This window comes from Lagenorhynchus albirostris, chromosome 10 (genome assembly GCF_949774975.1).
Source record: "Lagenorhynchus albirostris chromosome 10, mLagAlb1.1, whole genome shotgun sequence".
NCBI lineage: Eukaryota > Metazoa > Chordata > Mammalia > Artiodactyla > Delphinidae > Lagenorhynchus > Lagenorhynchus albirostris.
The window spans coordinates 13,265,106-13,283,592 of NC_083104.1; the positions used below are offsets into that span (position 1 = coordinate 13,265,106).

At 39.2% G+C, this 18,487-nt stretch overlaps 1 protein-coding gene across 1 annotated transcript in view; it reads right to left on the reverse strand.

Moving 5' to 3' along the window:
- Window positions 1-18,487, reverse strand: part of CNTN4 (contactin 4) — a 326,783-nt gene that overhangs the window by 138,651 nt on the left and 169,645 nt on the right. The window contains exon 9 of the mRNA XM_060163881.1: window positions 4,759-4,909. Coding sequence (XP_060019864.1) covers window positions 4,759-4,909 — 151 coding nt within the window. The remainder of the gene's footprint in view (window positions 1-4,758; window positions 4,910-18,487) is intronic.

Below are 18,487 nucleotides of genomic sequence, written 5' to 3' on the forward strand. Positions count from 1 at the left end.
AATAGATGGAGAGATATACCATGTTCTTGGATTGGAAGAATCAACATTGTGAAAATGACTCTACTACCCAAAGCAATCTACAGATTCTATGCAATCCTTATCAAACTACCACTGGCATTTTTCACAGGACTAGAACAAAAAATTTCAATTTGTATGGAAACACAAAAGACCCCGAATAGCTAAAACAATTTTGAGAACGAAAAACGGAGCTGGAGGAATCAGGCTCCCTGACTTCAGACTATACTACAAAGCTACAGTAATCAAGACAGTAAGGTACTGCCACAAAAACAGAAAGATAGATCAATGGAATAGGATAGAAAGCCCAGAGATAAACCCACGCACATATGGTCACCTTATGTTTGATAAAGGAGGCAGGAATGTACAGTGGAGAAAGGATAGCCTCTTCAATAAGTGGTGCTGGGAAAACTGAACAGGTACATGTAAAGGTATGAGATTAGATAACTCCCTAACACCATACACAAAAATAAGCTCAAAATGGATTAAAGACCTATATGTAAGGCCAGAAACTATCAAACTCGTAGAGGAAAACATAGGCAGAACACTCTATGACTTAAATCACAGCAAGATCCTTTTTGACCGACCTCCTAGAGAAATGGAAATAAAACCAAAAATAAACAAATGGGACCTAATGAAGCTTCAAAGCTTTTGCACAGCAAAGGAAACCATAAACAAGACCAAAAGACAACCCTCAGAATGGGAGAAAATATTTGCAAATGAAGCAACTGACAAAGGATTAATCTCCAAAATTTATAAGCAGGTCATGCAGCTCAATAACAAAAAAACAAACAACCCAATCCAAAAATGGGCAGAAGACCTAAATAAACATTTCTCCAAAGAAGATATACAGACTGGCAACAAACACATGAAAGAATGCTCAACATTATTAATCATTAGAGAAATGCAAATCAAAACTACAATGAGATATCATCTCACACCAGTCAGAATGGCCATCTTCAAAAAATCTAGAAACAATAAATGCTGGAGAGGTTGTGGAGGAAAGGGAACACTCTTGCACTGCTGGTGGGAATGTGAATTGGTACAGCCACTATGGAGAACAGTATGGAAGTTCCTTATAAAACTACAAATAGAACTACCATACGACCCAGCAATCCCACTACTGGGCATATACCCTGAGAAAACCATAATTCAAAAAGACTCATGTACCAAAATGTTCATTGCAGCTCTATTTACAATAGCCAGGAGATGGAAACAACCTAAGTATCCATCATCGGATGAATCAATAAAGAAGATGTGGCACATATATACAATGGAATATTACTCAGCCATAAAAAGAAACGAAATGGAGCTATTTGTAATGAGGGCGATGGACCTAGAGTCTGTCATACAGAGTGAAGTTAGTCAGAAAGAGAAAGACAAATACTGTATGCTAACACATATATATGGAATTTAAGAGAAAAAAATGTCATGAAGAACCTAGGGTTAAGACAGGAATAAAGACACAGACCTACTAGAGCATGGGCTTGAGTATATGGGGAGGGGGAAGGGTAAGGTGTGACAAAGTGAGAAAGTGGCATGGACATATATACACTACCAAATGTAAAATAGATAGCTAGTGGGAAGCAGCCGCATAGCACAGGGAGATCAGCTGGTGCTTTCTGACCACCTAGAGGGGTGGGATAGGGAGGGTGGGAGTGAGGGAGATGCAAGAGGGAAGAGATATGGGAACATATGTATATGTATAACTGATTCACTTGGTTATAAAGCAGAAACTAACACACCATTGTAAAGCAATTATACTCCAATAAAGATGTAAAAAAAAAAAAAGAATTAGTGCTAACAAGTCAGTATATTAGAAAGTATTACTCAACACTGGACACAGTCAAAGATTTTTTCCTTTTGTGTTGTTCTAACAATGTCAATCCTTTCCTAAAATAGGAATTCTAAAATTTTTCACTTCTGAATTCTGCATATGATTGCTTTTGTTCACTTATCCACTTAATTATGCTTCTCCTTTATCAGAAAAAAATAGAGGACAATGGCGGAATTTCTTCTCTGCCAATGAGAAAATAATGGTAATATCTTTCTTATTTTTTAAACTTTTCAGAAATTACAGGATGTTCAGCTGAGATTATGTCTTTCTCGTAACTTAAAAACCAGCAGCCCATGGAGTAAACTTGGTCCATGGATGTGTGGACCATATTGTACTAACATTAAAATTTTAAAAAGGTGCTGATGATTAAAAATTAAGATAGTTCAAATTAAATTCCTTATTTCTAGTTTCCCTTGAAAAATGAGATGGTGGGGAGGCAACGGACCTGCATCTCCATTTGGTGGCAAAAATATGCTAGAGTTGAGTGGCAGGTGTCTCCCTTGGACGGGGCATACACTGAAGTCCCCACCATTCCCCTTTAAGTTACACCTGGCCAGTTTTTGGATTCATTTACATTAGGGAAATCAACCTACCCGTTTAATACATTTTGAGCGGGGTAGCAGGGAGAAATAAAACTGTGAGAACACAGCACCCATGGAGAGAGAAAGTGCTAATACTGATAGTTTGGGTCATGCCTGGAGACACTGGAGGTGGAGGTGATAAATACTAAGACTTGAGTAATGATGGGGAGTTCCCTCGCTTTAAAGATACCTTTAGTGCCACATAAATGTTGAAGCAATATTTGAACCCCACTAATCAAGTCAGAAGAAAAAACAAAAATTGGAGAGAGATAAGCTTTGTGGTAAGCTAAGTGGTAGAAACAGTCAATTAAATTCACTTATTAAAAATAATTCTTGGGCTTCCCTGGTGGCGCAGTGGTTGAGAGTCCGCCTGCCGATGCAGGGGATACGGGTTCGTGCCCCGGTCCAGGAAGATCCCACATGCCGCGGAGCGGCTGGGCCCATGAGCCGTGGCCGCTGAGCCTGCACATCCGGAGCCTGTGCTCCGCAACGGGAGAGGCCACAGCAGTGAGAGGCCCACGCACCGCAAAAAAAAAAAAAAAAAAAAAAAAAAAAAAAAAAAAAAAATTCTTGATATTGATATATCATTTTCCCACAGTTAATTTAATCAACTTATAGCAATGATTAAGTTATAGCAGTGGTAAACAATCATTAATACTGTTCAAAATGTTAGGCTGTCCCTTTTCTTCTAGGCACATAGTAAGACTGTATTTCCCTGCTGGGTTGAATTTGGGCAGAGCCATGTGACTTGTTTTGGTCATTGAAACATGAGTGAAAAAGAAGTGTTTCACTTCCGGGCAGAAGCTTTAAGAGCCCATGCATGTTTAGCCACCCTCTTTTCCTTCTGCAATTCGAATGTTCCAGAGAGTGCTATTCTACCAGTCTATACTTTAGAGGGCAGCAAAGCCCCCAGCAGACCCCTGGTGCGCGTGCAGTGTGGATGGGAAATTTCCTTTCGTTTTAAAACACTGCAGGCTGCTTGTGACAGTGGCAAAGCTTATTTGCCTGTCCTGGATTTTGATCTACCATGTTGCTCGAGCTTCATTCATTCACGGTTTTTGACATGTCTGTCTCTTATTCATATTATTAAAAAAACTGTTTTCTTCATATCATGGTTATAGTAAAACTTTAAAAATTCAGCCTTAATCTAAGCAATACATGTGGTACATAAAATAAGAAACTGTGCTCTCAAGTTCCAACTTTGGCTCCAGATTTAAATGCCATGCCAATAATTTGTAAACTATACTGCTTTCTTGATATGACAGAAATCAGAGAGAGATGTATATTACAGATTTAATATATGTGAATACACCATCTATAAACCATATCAGGTTTGTTGGCAAAAATCATTAATAAGGACGATATCATCAGTGCAATGATCTACTTTGCATATGCAAATCCAAAGGTGTACAGGTATAAGGTTGATACATACACATTTTTACAGCCTTCCCCAATTGCATCTTTGAGTACTTGACCTTTAGCATCCATGAAAATCGTTATGTATAGAGCTGGTATATGTGATCTGATGTGGGACATGGACTCATGTGCCATTATCATTTTCCAACAGATTGAGTAGATTACGGAAAGGGGTGGGGGATATATTTTATGGAGGTGATGGCCAAGAAAAGGTCTTAAGAGATACCTGCCATCTGTCACAATGTGACCTAAAACCCCAACAACCCCTGTAACTACACTGTATAAACAACATGGCTTCTAAACGTAATTCCCTTACAATAGGAAACACGGGTGACGAGTTTAGATATCAGAAAGAAAAAAAAAAAAAACTTTTCAAAAAAAGTTTCTTTTTGGAACTCTGTTTCACAAAGACATGATTAAAATGATCAAAACCATCCTATTTGAGAATGAGTTTTGGAATGAGAGACATTTAGCTCCAAAAAAGGAGAGACTAACAAGAGACATACTAGCCACTGCCGACTATCTGAAGGGGTTGTCATCGCAAAGAAGAACTGGATTTACTCGTTTATACAAAAAGGAGGTAGGATGGAGCAAAGTGGGCAAACCTACAAATAAATTTTAGGCCAAAATTAAGAAAGATTATTTCTAGTTGCTCATCTTTGGGCAGCTCCAACAGCCTTCAAGAGGGATCATGTGACCTCTCTGTGCAGGAAGGGCTTTCTAGAATCTTAATATCAAGAAGGATTATAAAGACCAACTAATTTACCACCCTTTTCCAAAGCTTGAGTTCTTTGATTAACAGTTAATTCACGAAGAGCAGAGAGTAAATTCTTCCCTCTAGGACTATTAGTAACAGACCTATAAATTATTGCAGGTTAATCAAATATTAAAATTACTTCAAGATAATACCTTTCATTTTCTCTTAATACGTCTCTTCCTTTCTTCCAAGTGTAGACAGGTTTCGGAGAGGCTTTCGGCTTACACTCAATGACAACTTCACCTCCCACTTTGACAAGCGTTACTCTTTTTAAGAGGGTTCTTGAAAAATCTGGGCCCACAGCTGGAAGAGAATATAGAAAATAGAATAATTAATTATTATGGAAGAAAAAACCCACTAGATCATTCTTTATGGCTTTTTTCTTTCTGTAATGGACTTATTGCTGTCTTGGGCATCAAAGGGAGGATGCTACATTTTTTTCTGAAGTAAAGGGAGTAGCACTGGATGTTTTGATAGATTATGAAAAGTTGAGCTGTAATTTGTATGTGGTAAAATATACCAGTTGTAAGTGCACACAGCTTGATGCATTTGGTACACTCCAACGTGAAGATCAAAATATAGAACATTCTATCACCTTACTGAGTGATTCTTTAAAAAAAATTATTCCATGTTCAAATGAAGATAAATTTAAAATTTTCAGGGAAGCAAAAAGGAGAGACAAAACAAAAACCCATAAGGTATTTTTCTGATTGTGTAGACTAAACCTTCCCTTCATTGACAGTTACCACCTCTGCTCTTTTCCATAGCACTCTGTGCATGTCTCCATCAGAAGATGTGCTGAAATGTCTATAGCATCACCATCTGTAAAGCTTCTCCTTAAAATCAACGACTTTGTTCAGCTTTCCACTGCTACTGCCCAATGCAGTGCTTGGTTCTTGCTGGATAAATTGTGACTTACTCTTACAAAACTCGATTCTCTCCTCACTACCAGTATTCTAAAAATTCATTCATGTTGACACCAAATATGTAGTTATGGGGATATAACATTAAATAATTCTTTCTTTCCTAAAACAAAAGATATACATCTGTATCCTTACAGAAATATAGAAGGGGCCTTTCTGAAAAATCTCTATTTTCTTCTGCATTAGTTGAATTAACATGTTTTAGGATATGTTGTGAGCACAGATTCATCTCCTGGAATCTTAATTTTATCATATTTAAATTCCCTAACTCACTGCCATTTGACCTGATGGAATTTAAGATTTCGTACCATGCTGAATGTGAAATTTAAATGTTAACCACAAATTACTTAAAAGAGGACAGGTAGTGAGTGTGTATGTATGTAGGTGGGGAGGACGGGGGTCAGTTTTCTTAAACGTACCCAAAGTGTAAGCTGGTGATTAAAAAAAATAAAAGCAGGCTTCAGCAGAAGCAAGGTAAACCTTTATTAAGTGCTTTTGTCATGGAAATACTTTCAGTGTCTAGAAAGAAAGAAAGATGGAAAGGTTACTTTTTACTGGGGTGATGCAATGTACACATGGGGCTGGTTTTACTACGTGAAGATTAAAGTAAATAAATGAATCTAGCAGGCAATTGATACTTCAATCTGTGCTTCTTGGATTCATGAGGGGAATCTATAATTCAAAGAGTAATTCCATAATGATAAATGAAATTAATAAGTAGAGTGCAAGTACAAATGTTTTTGCTATAATTAGATAGATGCATTCCTTGTACGACCTGCAAAATCACATAATAAAAATTATAGGGTTCTGAAAAAGATAAGGTCAGGACAGACATACGCAATATTTATGTAACAGGAATACTAACAAAAACAATAATCATTCTAGTAAATACGCTAGCATGACTGAAAAGACAGATTAAATCCCTAATAGATAAATACTACAAAAAATACAGGACTTCAGTGTGTGTGTGTGTGTGTGTGTGTGTGTGTGTGTGTGTGTGTGTGTGTGTGTGTGTGTGTGTGTATGAAGACAGTTTGATGAAACAAGGGAGCTGGAAGAGAGAAGAGTTGAGATTGGTAAAGTATAAAACAAGTACAAAGTGCAGAAGAGAACCACGCTCTGAACATCGCTATGTTAGAGTACGTGACCAAACTCAGTCAAGAGGAAAATGTGGGCTGAATGGGAGTCACGGTCAATGTGCTTTCTGCCTTGGCTAGCTGTGTTGACCTGAGTTAGTGGGCCTTGTTCTCGGTTGCTGGAACTAGTGACATACACAAAGCCAGCATCTGCTATACTGACCTCATTTGCCACTCCCACACATGCTAATTTTCAACACAGAAAAGTTACTTTTTTTTTTTCTTTTTGGCCTCACCGCATGGCATGTGGGATCTTAGTTCCCCGACCAGGGATGGAATCTGTGCCCCCTGCAGTGGAAGCACGGAGTCTTAACCACTGGATCGCCAGGGAAGTCCCACAGAAAGGTTCTTGTAGCAGAATAGACTCACTCCCATCTTATGGAAACACCTGAACTGACACATTAATGTAAAAAAAAAAAAATCAAGTTTCTAGAACATTTTAAAAAAGGGTATTGTGTGAAATAAAGGTACAAATCTGTAACATACAAAAATCCCTTCTTAAAACTATATCTTTCTACACACATTTTTATCACTTTAGGCAGACATTTTTCATCTGTTCAACAGGAATTCTGCAGTTGCATTTGAAATGAGTTACATAAATCAAACCATGCACAACACATGGGTGTATTTGTCAAAAAACTATGTATTGCGTTTACGCTTTGAAATAGCATGATATCAGCCACACAGAAGGCAGAAAACACACATTCCAGTGTCAAAAGAATTTGTACTGTACTATGTATGTGCATATTATCTTTTGGATATCCTAGAGATAAGACTGCCTTTGAATGTCTTTCACTAATAAAAATGGAATTATAAATTTAAATCTTTTCTCTTTGTCTACTTCGTTTGCTTAATTTATTTCTAGTGTTACCAAACTCTGCAAATCTATCAGTTGCCACCATAAGCTGCAATGCTTCCTAGGGCAAAATTGTTAGACCTTCATCTGTTTTTGAGTACTTGATCCATTAATGGTATCTTAATACTCTGTCATTTTGTGACCATCTTTCACACCTGGGATACCCTAAAGCTTGTGGGATGACGCTCTTTCATGTCTGTACCTTATATTTATTCTGATTACTAACCAGGAGAGTTAGTAATCAGGAGAGGAGAGCTTGAAGGCAAAGTAAAAGGACCCTGTTAATTTGACATTCACAGAGAATCAGGTTTTAAGTTATTGGTAAGGTCCCAATAGGGCACTGTTAGAATCCAACCTTTGCTGGCACTGGAAAAAGTGAGTGCACTTTGAAGGTGAGATTTCAGTGGGTTCCTAGTAGTTCAGAAAAGATAAAACCAATTGTCCAATTACCCACTTGAGTCCGAGAGTAGCACCAATCCTGGGAGATCCTCTTTTGCTAAATCTAATACACTTCGAGGACAATTATTTTTTACACGGACGACTAGGGGGCACTGCTCACCCAGTGTTGGAATAAGCCACCTCTTCCCTGTGGGAAATCAACTTTTTATTATTTATCAATGATCTTTAATTCATTCACATTACATTACCTAGGAGAAGCATCATCCGGCTGAGAGAAGCCTTCTGTGCGATTCTCAACTGTTTGTTTTTACTTAATTAAATGGCTCTTGGTCACATGTCAAGGGTATTTTAAGGGGCCAACAGAACCCTTGAAAACTGAAGTTGTGCCTTAGGATCATTTCTCAGAGAGATAGTAAGAATGATAACTCCTTAATGGGATGTGCAGTGGCAGTCCCATCTGGGAAATAGATGGGTGTGATGTGTTACTCTATTATTGAAGGGGAAAGGATAATTATGTGTGCCTGTTCTATCACAGTCTGTAGACACAACACTGGGAACACTGCCAGCTGATGGAGACTATTAAGGATGGCTCTTTTAGAAGTTCAGAATTTCATATTATTTCAACTTTTATTTATTATCTTTATTACCTCTTCACTCCATAAAAATAAACCCAGAGTACATATATTCATTCAAGTATTTCCACCACTGAAGAGATAGTGCTGGTATCAGATACTAAAACCCCAAACCTCTCCTGGTTGCTGGGTAGGTAACTAGAAAGCTGGCCATACTGGAAATATTCTTCTTTCTGGATCCATCATTTCAGAATGGCTGATGCAAAATCAGCCTCTCTGACTTGGGATGATATTCACAAGACTGTCAAGAAATGCTGAAGTAAGAGTTTTCTGTTCTAACATCAACATAATGTGTTCCTTCTAAGTCTCTAATAGTCTGCCCTGCTGGTTTTGGTCTCGTTCACTGAACGTCCCGTTTCCCCAGGGCTCCTCCTACCATAGTACCTCTTGTTTATGGGCTCCTGCTCTTTCGGGAAAGTTATTATAAAACCAAACAAATAACATTTACAGTCACAAGGTTGCTTTGCAGATTAAATAAAATACATGTACTGTACATAAAGTACTTAGTTCAATATTTTCCCAGAGTAAGTCCTTTATACCAACTCTTCCCCTCTGCTATTACTACTATCACCACCACCATTTTTAGAGCATTTTAAGCTGAAAAGCTTAAAGAAATATAGTTTTGTTTGAAAACAAAAAAAAAAAACCTTTTTATTTTGAAATAATTATAGATTCATAGGAAGTTGCAAAGATAGTACAGAGAGGTCCTGTGTATCCTTCACTGAGTTTCTCTCAGTGGTTACAGCTTATGTGAGCATAGTACAACATCAAAACAAGAAAATTGATCATGGGCACAGGGTGTAGAGTTCTATGTTATTTTATGAAATACTTCGATGTTTGTACCTTTCACTGAAATAAAGATACAGAACGCTTCCATCACCACAAAGATCTCTCTCAGGCTACCCTTTTAGAGGCACATCCAACACCCTCCTGTTTGTCCTCCCTATGCCTAGAATCTACCAATCTGTTCTGCAACTCTATAGTTTTGAGAGAAAAAAAAATATATATATATATATGTATATATAAAATCATACATTATATGATCTTATGGGATTTCTTTTTTTCAGTCAGCATAATGCTCTTGAGATCCACCCAGGTTGCTAGGTGAGTTCCTTTCTATTGCTGAGTAGTCATATCTTATATCTTACCCATCCTGGTATGGACGAGAAATTCATCTTTACTGTTGGCATTTCAGGCACTGTGATAACTGACAAATGCTTTTAAGCACAGGAACCATTTCAGGATCTTTCAACACTTTCTCTGTCAACAAGCAGGATGCAAATTAGCCCTTTTTTCTTTTTATAAAGGTTTGAAAGCCAAAAATCAATTGTGTAGACATAGGTAGAATCTTTCTTATTCAAAGAAAAAGATTTTAAAGCCATTTTAGAACGTCATTTCTTATACAATAATTAACATGTTGATTGAAAATCATTCTTACATGGTCTTAAAAGCTTTAGCTGCTAAACCCCTATTAACCTCCCTTGAGCTACCCTATCTGTATGATGATCATAAGACAGTATGTGTTTTTAAATATCTGGAAGCACTTGACCTTGCTATATCAGTCCAAGTTAGTGACATTCCATTACACTTGGCACAATGTCCTAAACACTCACACATATTTGTGTCCTTGGTTAAACAAGTAGTGTATGGCAGTACAATGTCACATTTGATTACGAGTAACTTTGTCATGAGATCGAAATCTTTGTTGAATTTTATTTATTTTTTTAAAAATTTTTTTGGCTGTGTTGGGTCTGTTGCCGCACACGGGCTTTTTCTCCAGTTGCGGTGAGCAGGGGCTACTCTTCATTGTGGTGCGCAGGCTTCTCATTGCGGTGGCTTCTCTTGTTGCGGAGCACGGGCTCAGTAGTTGTGACGCGCGGGCTTAGTTGCTCCGCAGCATGTGGGATCCTCCCAGACCAGGCCATGAACCTGTGTCCCCTGCATTGGCAGGCGGATTCTTAACCACTGCACCAGCAGGGAAGCCTCTATTTGTTGACTTAACAGAAGAGGGTCATTAGACTGTGAGAATTCTGGAATTCCAGTGGTTAAGAAACGGTAGTACTTGCAATTAGCAAGTATTAGCTCATCAGTTCCTTGAAGGCAGAGACTATGAATTATGGATCTTGGACTTAGCACAGTCCTTGGTACGAGGTAGATGTTCGATCAGTATGTGCTGAATTAATGTGTATTGTAGGAGAAAACTCAGGAATTAAGTTCCACACAGGAAATTCCCTTCTCATGATGCTTTGGATGGATATCACAGCCCTTTCTTCTATCCAAGTGGGGTTGTAAATGGCTTCTTGAACTTCCTGGCTTGTGTACAGGACACTCTGTCCTCTCTGGACGTCAGTCAAATGAAGCAGAATTACCCAAGAAACAATCTGGGCTGTTGATATGGTTGTCCCTTGGCATCTGCTATCCACAGGGAGATTGGCTCCAGGACCCTGAAGGTACCAAAATCCACAGATACTATAGTCCCTCATTCGAATAGCATAGTGCAAGGAATACAGCCAGCTCCCCATAACTGGCGGATGCAGAGTGCTGGCTGTATTCTCACACCACGTGTACTGGTGTGATGGTAGATGTTTAACAACTGGCTCTCCAAGCAAAACAAAACACCAAAGAATTTGGTTTTCGGTGCTTGCCAATTTCTGTGGTCTAAATACTCCCATTAGGGCCGAGTTCAGGCTACCAACAAGAAGTCATTGAACGCTGAACTGAGAAGGATATACCAACTCAGCTCCTGCCAATATGAACTAGCTCCGGCACATAATATCCTTTCCCTGCTTCCCTAAAGCACATACTTAGGAGAAAGGTACAGGGCAAGTGGGCCCTGGGAGTTCAGCTTTCCCCAGATTTGGGCCTTTCTCTGAGGCAACACACGACTGTCTCCCCTTTCCTCCCGGGTTCTCCCAGACAACCCAGTGGTGAGAAGATGGGAACTTCAGTTCCCTTCCAATTCCTTTGATTGGTTCACTCTGTTTAAAGAATCTGTATCCTGACACTTCGTGAGTGACAATAACACAGCAGTTTTAAGGGCTTCCGTTACATGTGCCCTGACCTAGACATGCGGGCTCAAGAGAAACATACTGCAATGTGGACAAGCGATGTTTATACAGCCCAGGAGTGACTGATCTCTTGCTTATCATGTTCCTTCAATAAGGCACTTAACTGAAGGAGTTTTTTGCTTTGTTTTCTTGTTTGTTGCTTTCTTTTTTTTTTTGCCTCTGCACTATGCTTATTCTCAACCACATTCAAAAGGCTTTATTAAAAGCAACGTGCCTCATACTAAGTACAAATGAATTTCTTCAGGAGCCTGGAAGAGCCAATGTCTGTTCATATTGGGAAAAAAAAAGCTGGAATGTTGTTGGTACAAACGCTCTGTTTCTAGAAGAAATTGTCTCACGTGATTAATAGAGCTTTTGTCAATACTAGGTTCAATCATGGAAGCATGGATTAATTGGAAGTAGAGTGGTTATACCAACAAATCATTATTCCTCCCTCCAACTCCTACTTGCTTTTACAAGTTAGCTACTCCGCTGGGATGGCTTAAGATTGGATAACAAAGCGTTCTATAGAGCAGACCTTAGATGGGGCACCTAAATTTAACTGATCATAAGAATCACTTGGAGGTCCTCCTCAACTCTACCCACCATGAAAGGGGACCTGAGAATTTAAATTTTACTATTTTTGCCACTAAAACAGTGATCCTCAGAGCAGAAGCATTGGTGATCACCTGGGAGCTTGTTAAAAATGCAGACTCTCAGGCCCCACCCCAGATCTGAAATCAGAATCTGAATTTAACAAGACCCCCAAGTAGTTTAAAAATGCATCAAGGTTGGAAACTCACTGCTAAATCTTTGTGAACACCAATTCTAACACTCCCTGGGTCAGGCTACTAAAAGAGGATCAATGTGCTGCCAGAAAGTAGTGGAGAGAAAAAATATTTCATTTATTTATTTATTCAGTAATTCACAGAGACTTGCAGCAGATAATGATAAAAGACATAAAGTAATAAATACATTAAAATATGGCTGATGTCAAATATAGGAAAGGTAGGAAACTATCTTACTAGACTTAGTACAATAAAGTGAGCTACTCTGAAGCCAAAACAGACAAGTCAACGTGACGGGCAGAGGGAAAAAGAATATATTTCTTTCTAACTAATAAAAAACAAACAAAAACAAAAAACCAAACCATATAATTTTTTAGAAGACAAACTTTCCTCCTGATTCTACACCTTAACAATTTATTGGAAATCCCTTTATGGAAAGGACTAAGGACTTTGGAATGGATAATGCCTTCATAGCACTTTTACAGAAAACTCAGACTTCGGTGGAAGGATAGGTACATCCGGCCCTCAGTACCCATAGCTTCCGAAATCTACAGTTGGTTGAATCCAACAACACTGAATTTGCAGATACAGTGGGCCAACAGTACATGGGATTAAGACTCAGTGATGCCTCGGGCTGTGTTCCTGAGTTATATTTTAAACTCTAACTCACTGAAGGCATTTCTTTTGGGGAAATGACATAAGGAACTGTCATAATATTTATCCTTCAGATTTCAAAGTCTCCCTTCAGTTGGCTTTAAGCCACCGAAGGGAGACGCCAAGAACATCTAAGTATAATCCTCACATGGCAGCCAAAGTCACTCTGTGGGCCTAATTCTAACTCACCATCTTGGTAAAATGGGGCATTTAAGACATGGTTGGAAGCTCTGATGCTTGATATTTCTCTTCTGCAGAAGGACTTCAGTTTCAGAGTCCTGATTTAAATCAGAAGGTTTGCCAGGTAGACCATATTCAACTTAAACAAACAGACAACAACAACAACAAACCCTCTGTTCAGGCTAGATTTCCTATTTTAGGATTGTGGTTTCCCAAGGGCAGCGTTGGACCGGCAGCATCGACATCACCTGGGAACTTGTTAGAAATACACATCCTCAGGCATCACCCCAGAACTACTGTGTCAGAAACTCTGGAGGTAGCGCTCAGCAATCTGTGTTTTAACAAGTCCTCCAAGTGATTCTGATGGTGTGGTAAAGTTTGAGAATCAATACCATGGGAAAACTTAATTACCTTCTGATCTAATCGATTACAGCAGTAAGTTCCCAAACTGTGCTGTCCATTGGAATCACACCTGGGCGGCTTTAAGGAATAAAGGGTCCTGGGGTCCCAGGCCCAGGGATTGAATTAGTTGGTAGGGAGGATGGTAGAGTATTGGGCTCTTAAAGAACTCCCTAGATGACTGTCACATGCAGCACAATTTGAGAACCACTGCCATGGGGTTTTCTGGTGATTGTGCAGCTGTCTACATTATAAGCTTTTGGTATGGATACTAGTTAAAAACAAACAAAACACATCTTACTATATTGCTACACTTTTAGATTTGCAAGAAGTTTTCACATGTGATCTCTTTTAGTTTTGGCAATGAGGAGTAGCACCCTCATTTTACTGATAAATGTAGGCTTAGCAACTTGTTAAAAGATACCAAATTTGCATTTGAGATCCAAGTGCATAGCTTCCCCTTTTCAGGACGCGTTATGCAAAGCTCCTGCCTAGATGACATTTGGGTAAGAAAGGCGTCCGTCCTCTCATTGGATGCTGATCCCACTCAGCATTGGATGCAAATCAGTATATTTGATTATTTTGTAATCTGGCTCAACGAGGCAGTTGAGAAATCAGATGCAGATGAGCCCTTGTGGAAGTCCCTGTGAAATAACTTTCAGTTTAGCCTTAATGTTTTTCTAATTTGTGAGCCAATCATTTGGACAAATGCCAAATTAACCAGATAATTGCTCAAGCCTGCACCTCACTTTAATTGGACCATCAGTTCCTTAATGGCATTGGAATGTCCTGCCAGGGTCTGATGTTCTCCACCACATGGGCCAGGAGAATCCCCACGGTCCTGAACCATCAGATGGAAACTCCTCAGGGTGAAGCTACTTCTATCCCTTACACAGTCTTGGCAAACTCAGGTCACATTCAAGACCACTTGAATGTGAAGACACCCACTTGCTCTTTGAGACAGTTCATCCCATTTCAAAATCAAAGGTACTCTAGTGACACTGTTGGTTATGACCCAGGTAAACTGGACCCAGTACCCAAGCATCTTGCTCTAGCAAATCACTTGTCTTCTGTACAGAATTATTGGTACCCTCACTCAGACTCTTTTTTCTGGCCCCAGCTGCTGCGAGCATTGGTTGTCTAACATCTCCAGCTGTCTCCCCTTCTCTGGGAAATTGACTGGGAGGTTTTGCTCCATCTGCCCTGCCATTGCTACCACCACCTAAAGGGCAGTCCAATGAATAACTGATACGGAGATTTTTTTAAAAGGCCAGCCTCCTTGCCTAAGGTGGGAATAGCTCTGAGATGCGGTTTATACTCTAGACATCCCCCTCCAGGATGCGATATAGGCGAGACTTCATCTGAGACCCTGTCCCTGCTCAGCTGCCCTCCATCGCCTCCCTAGCTTGCTTTCTCTTCCAGGTTTTTCCCAGAGGACACTCCTGCAGTGACTCATAGGTACCTGAATCCCTGCCTCTGCTTTTGAGGGCCTAGGCATCCTCTTTCTTTACCACACGATATATACAGAATGACATTAGTATTCTGTCGGAGCAGCACAGAACATCTCAAGTTTAGCAATTCAGTCAGCATTCCCTAGAACCAATATGATCATCTACCTAAGTAGACACAAACATTAAACATGAATAGAAATATTTCATTAGAAAAGTTACTTTTAAATCAATAAAATACTAGTTTGGGTTTTTTTAATTATATTTTTTATAAAAGACTCAAATTTCCTCACGATTATAAGAGTCTATTCACTCTAACTCCAACATGCCTTCATAAGTGGAGAGGGAGATGCGATGATGGTATGACCCAGGGAATTGTGTAGCACCCCAGGGATGCCCACGAGCATATGTCACACGAGTGAATCTCATCCATGACCTAGGCTAACACAGGAGAAAAAGTCTGGGAACAGTTGCCTGGAGGAATAATAAACTATCAATTGCAATAGGTCAGTCACAAACAAGGACATTTCTATTTGATGTACTCCTAACCAGGCCTACTCTAATACACTGACCTCAAAGTAAAAGTCTCCCTATGGCATTCACCCACCCGGTGAGTAAATCACCCAGCACCTAGGTTAATTATTTAGCAGTTTCAATCCATTAATTATAGATACGTTACATATACATGAAATACCCAGACAGAACACATAAAACAAGACCAAGGGAAAAGCCTATTAAATATATGCTTCCTAACCATCTCTTATTCATGACTTTAGAGCTATTACCCAGCATGAAAGGGAATCTCCTCTCTAGCATTGGAGGATGCTGAAATTTGATCGATAGCTGGAACCAACCTCCATTTTTTCTTCCTCATACTGAAGTATCTTGTTTTCATTTTGTTTCTTTGTTCATTTCAACCTCTCTAAGATTCTAATACAGGTAATAACTGCTCAGTTATTTGATCCATAAGAGTCAAACTATTACCATTCGACAAGAAACAAAGTGACTTGTGAAACACAATCATATTAGAGCTTACCCAAGTTAACCAATATTAATTTATGTCTATTTTTAAATAGTCAAATGTCTTCTCCCTCCTTCACTTCAGATGGACTCTAGGATTCACCCATTCAATACTTAACTGCCCTTCAAGTCACTTGGAATATACTAGCATGATTTTTTGGGGGGGGGGCAGGAAAAATGGGATATTAAAGAGGGAGCTTCTAAACTTGTTGTTTAAGATCCTCTAAAATTGGCCGTTAATTAATTTTTCCATCTTTCTCTTTCAAGTTTGAAGTTTGCCTGTACGCTTTATGTATTTGAATCAAAAATTCTGAAAAACATTCAGGATTCTCTATGGGCGAGAAACCATCCAGATGTTTTATAACTTTGAACCTTTGTTCAGGCCATTTCACTCTATTCTGCAATATTCCTGGTCCTTTTCTTTTTTTTTTTTGCCTGTACAAAAATTATTTTTCAAAGCTCACCTGACTAGCCCAGTCCATTAGCTAAACTCTTTCCTGAATTTCTGGAAGACTTACTACTTTCACCACTTGCTTGGCCTGTATCATTTACTGACATGCCTTACCCTTCTCATACTCAACAAGGTTGAAATCGGGGGTTAAATAACCTCTCAGGCATTTTTATCTTATCTTTACTGATCTTGCTTGCTGATCTCAAGGGACTTAAGAAAGGACTCAGATCAAGAATTCATTTGGAATTAGTTCCAACTGGAAATGATTTGAAATAAACCCCTGAATGTAAGAGTTGAAGCAGTGATTACCATCTCACAGGCCTTGAACCCTGGGAAGGGGGAAGGGAAAGGATCTGGTGAGGATCTTGGGATATATAAATGTAAATCATAACATACATATATAGAGATAGATATAGATATGGATATATAGAGATGGATGTATACACACATACACATCTCTACATACTGTTATTTTCAGCTGTGGGTACGTGTTCTTGATAAAAATCATTTACCAGCCTTTCTCACTTTGGGCTCTGCTTTTGGGACTTTAGTCATCCTCTATCTTTATCCCATGACTATGTCCCATGATTTCCAGTCATCTGTTACTGTCAAATTTTTTCATTTTAACTAAGGGACCTACAAAATCTTTTAAAATTATCACGGCGTCCCCAGACTTAGCAATTGGCCAGCACTCACTTAGAAGGTTTCAGGACTATGTGATTCATTTCTTAGGCCACACACCCTCAGTTTTAGCTGTTCTGCTAACCAGCTGACATAGTGTTTAACAGAGAACACACTTCTTTCTGCAGAACATCCGAAGCAATCTACCTTCGTGGACTGCGCTCCACAAGAATCGGCTCTAACTACCAATAATCAGAGCCCATTTGGCCATGGTGGGATCATTGTACTTGTCCTGGAGGAAGCTGGAGTTACTGTTCTCAATATTTATAGGGTGGGAGATATGTGTGTTTAGGTCATCCTTACAGCAGGCCAAGCCAAGGTGATGATGACTCCTGGAGAAAAGAATTCTCCTAGGCCCCTTTGAGAAAGACTGCAGCCTCGTGAACGCTCACAAATTCTTGTCTTTGATGGGATGTTGGTTCAAGTAAAGAATGTGGTGAGAACAACAATTATGGAAGCTTTTCCATCCGTTTTTACCTTGCAGAGGGTGGAAGGACATTCAATTCGGCAGCAACTACTTATGCACGTCAGATCTACAGTCCAGGCACCAAGGAGTGCTTTACAGAAGGGCAAGTCAGGTCTCTGAATCTGGGAAAATTATCAGGGCTTATGGAATCAGCTCCCTTTGTGTGCTGCCTTTCTCTTATTTATAATCTTTCTATTATGTTCTCACTAAGAAGAACTGCTGCTTAAATATTTAAGATAAATTCTGAAGTCAGAGTCAAGATTTTTCTACAAGACAAATGCAAGTTGATGGCCTGGAGTTCTTGTTTCCTTGTTTTGTTTTTTTTTTTTAATGTCCATAGGTTTGTTAAATCACTTAACTTGTGTTTTCAATAATTTACTTAACTCATTAATTCATTTTTTAACAGTCTCTCAACTCCTTCATCACTTAGTACAGTCGTTCATCCTTACATTCATTCATTCATTATTTATTGAGCACATACTTTGTGCTTCAACATTGTATTAAGTCTTGAGGATTAGATGATGAGTTAAACCAAATATGGTCCAGGACTTCATGGGGAAGTTATAGGACAGTTAGAGAAAAAGACAGAAAAATCACATAAGCAAATGTAAAATGGAACAGTAGCATGATATATGAAGAGGAGACAGAAAAGCACTCTAGGCAGAGGAAACAGTGTGGACCAAGTGCCCTGTGGAGGAAGGGAGGGTGGTGAACATGCAGCACAGAAAGCTCAGCATTGCTGAAGAGCAGAAGGAAAGGGGCACATGGTGAAAAAAGGAGCTGGAAGGGCAGAACATCAGG